Source organism: Monodelphis domestica, chromosome 4 (assembly GCF_027887165.1).
Source record: "Monodelphis domestica isolate mMonDom1 chromosome 4, mMonDom1.pri, whole genome shotgun sequence".
In the NCBI taxonomy this organism is placed as follows: Eukaryota; Metazoa; Chordata; class Mammalia; order Didelphimorphia; family Didelphidae; genus Monodelphis; species Monodelphis domestica.
Window position 1 is genome coordinate 8,286,564 of NC_077230.1, and position 1,178 is coordinate 8,287,741.

Here is a 1,178-nt window from a genome sequence, read left to right on the forward strand (position 1 = left end):
GAGAAGGGGCATAGCTTACAGGGACAAAAGTAAGGACTTGACATTATGAAGTACTAAAATTTATGCACTACAGAAATTTAATTTTAGAAAAAGCTATTTAACAAGGAAATAATATGGGTTTTCCCCAACAGAAATCTGAAGAAGTATCTATGGCAGAAGTTGAATTAGAGAATACATCTTCTACAATGTCATATAAGCATAAGTCAAGATAGAAAATCTCTTCATGGTATGAACCGAAATGAAAGTATAGTGAAACCAATGAGAGGTAAAAACAGTTGTGCTAGACCAATGAAACACATTTATTGAAACAGCATAACAGACACTTTGGCTGTGGGATGTCAGAGCTGAGAAAACTTGCTGAAATAAGCTATTGTTGGAGGAGTCTCCCTCATAGAAGGTAAGCTTCTGCAGCATTTCCCAGGACAGATACTGCTACTTCTCAATATCTGCTTCTTCAGTGCCCTGAGTGCACCATATGCATTCCAAGGCCTTCTCATGTTAGCTCTCTCCATGCCACCCAGTCAGCAGATGGACTGTGTTGTCCTTAAGGATTCCAGTACAGTTCAGAAGCAAGTGGTTTTTCAGTAGAAGCCATAGGAAGAATATCTTCCGCAGCAAGATGGACGGCAGCAGCCATAGCCATAGCCACCATAGCCCAGGCCTCCATAGCCACAGCCACCATAGCCATAGCTACCGTAGCCCAGGCCTCCATAGCCACAGCCACCAAAACCATAGCCGAGGCCACGGAAGCTGCCACAGCCACATCCATAACCAGAGCCATAGCCATAGCCCAGGCCCCCATAGTAGCCTCCGTAGTAGCTCATTGTGTCAGGATTCACGGAGTTGGATGGATGTCCAAGTGTAGGTTGTATGAGTATGTCCAGCACCATCCACATGAGGACTTTTATACATTTCCACCATGAGGTGTGGCAGACCCATGCTAGTATTGCATAATTCTCATTAATGAAATTGCTAAGACAAAATCAAATTCTTGTCATTGTTTATTCCTTGAAAACATTTCTTCTAGCTCATTAAGAATTTTTTTAATTTCTTTTTTTCCTCTCAGAAGGCTCTGCTACAGTGTCATTCCTGTAAAGAGAAATGATTATAGTGTTGCCAAGCATAGGTGGTTAATTTGAGTGATGCCCTACCCAAGCTCCATGGCACTCCTTTTCCAG

General features: G+C 42.5%; 1 protein-coding gene across 1 annotated transcript; it reads right to left on the reverse strand.

Moving 5' to 3' along the window:
- Positions 1–285: 285 nt before the first annotated feature.
- On the reverse strand, positions 286–860 carry LOC107649127 (keratin-associated protein 19-3-like). The gene has a single exon (XM_016422568.2). The coding sequence runs from the start codon at positions 822–824 to the stop codon at positions 582–584; it is 243 nt and encodes an 80-aa protein (XP_016278054.1). The 5' UTR covers positions 825–860; the 3' UTR covers positions 286–581.
- Positions 861–1,178: the final 318 nt, after the last annotated feature.

Bases quoted from the DNA above. Each gene is read 5' to 3' on its own strand.
- LOC107649127 (XM_016422568.2), bottom strand. From the start codon at position 824: ATGAGCTACTACGGAGGCTACTATGGGGGCCTGGGCTATGGCTATGGC.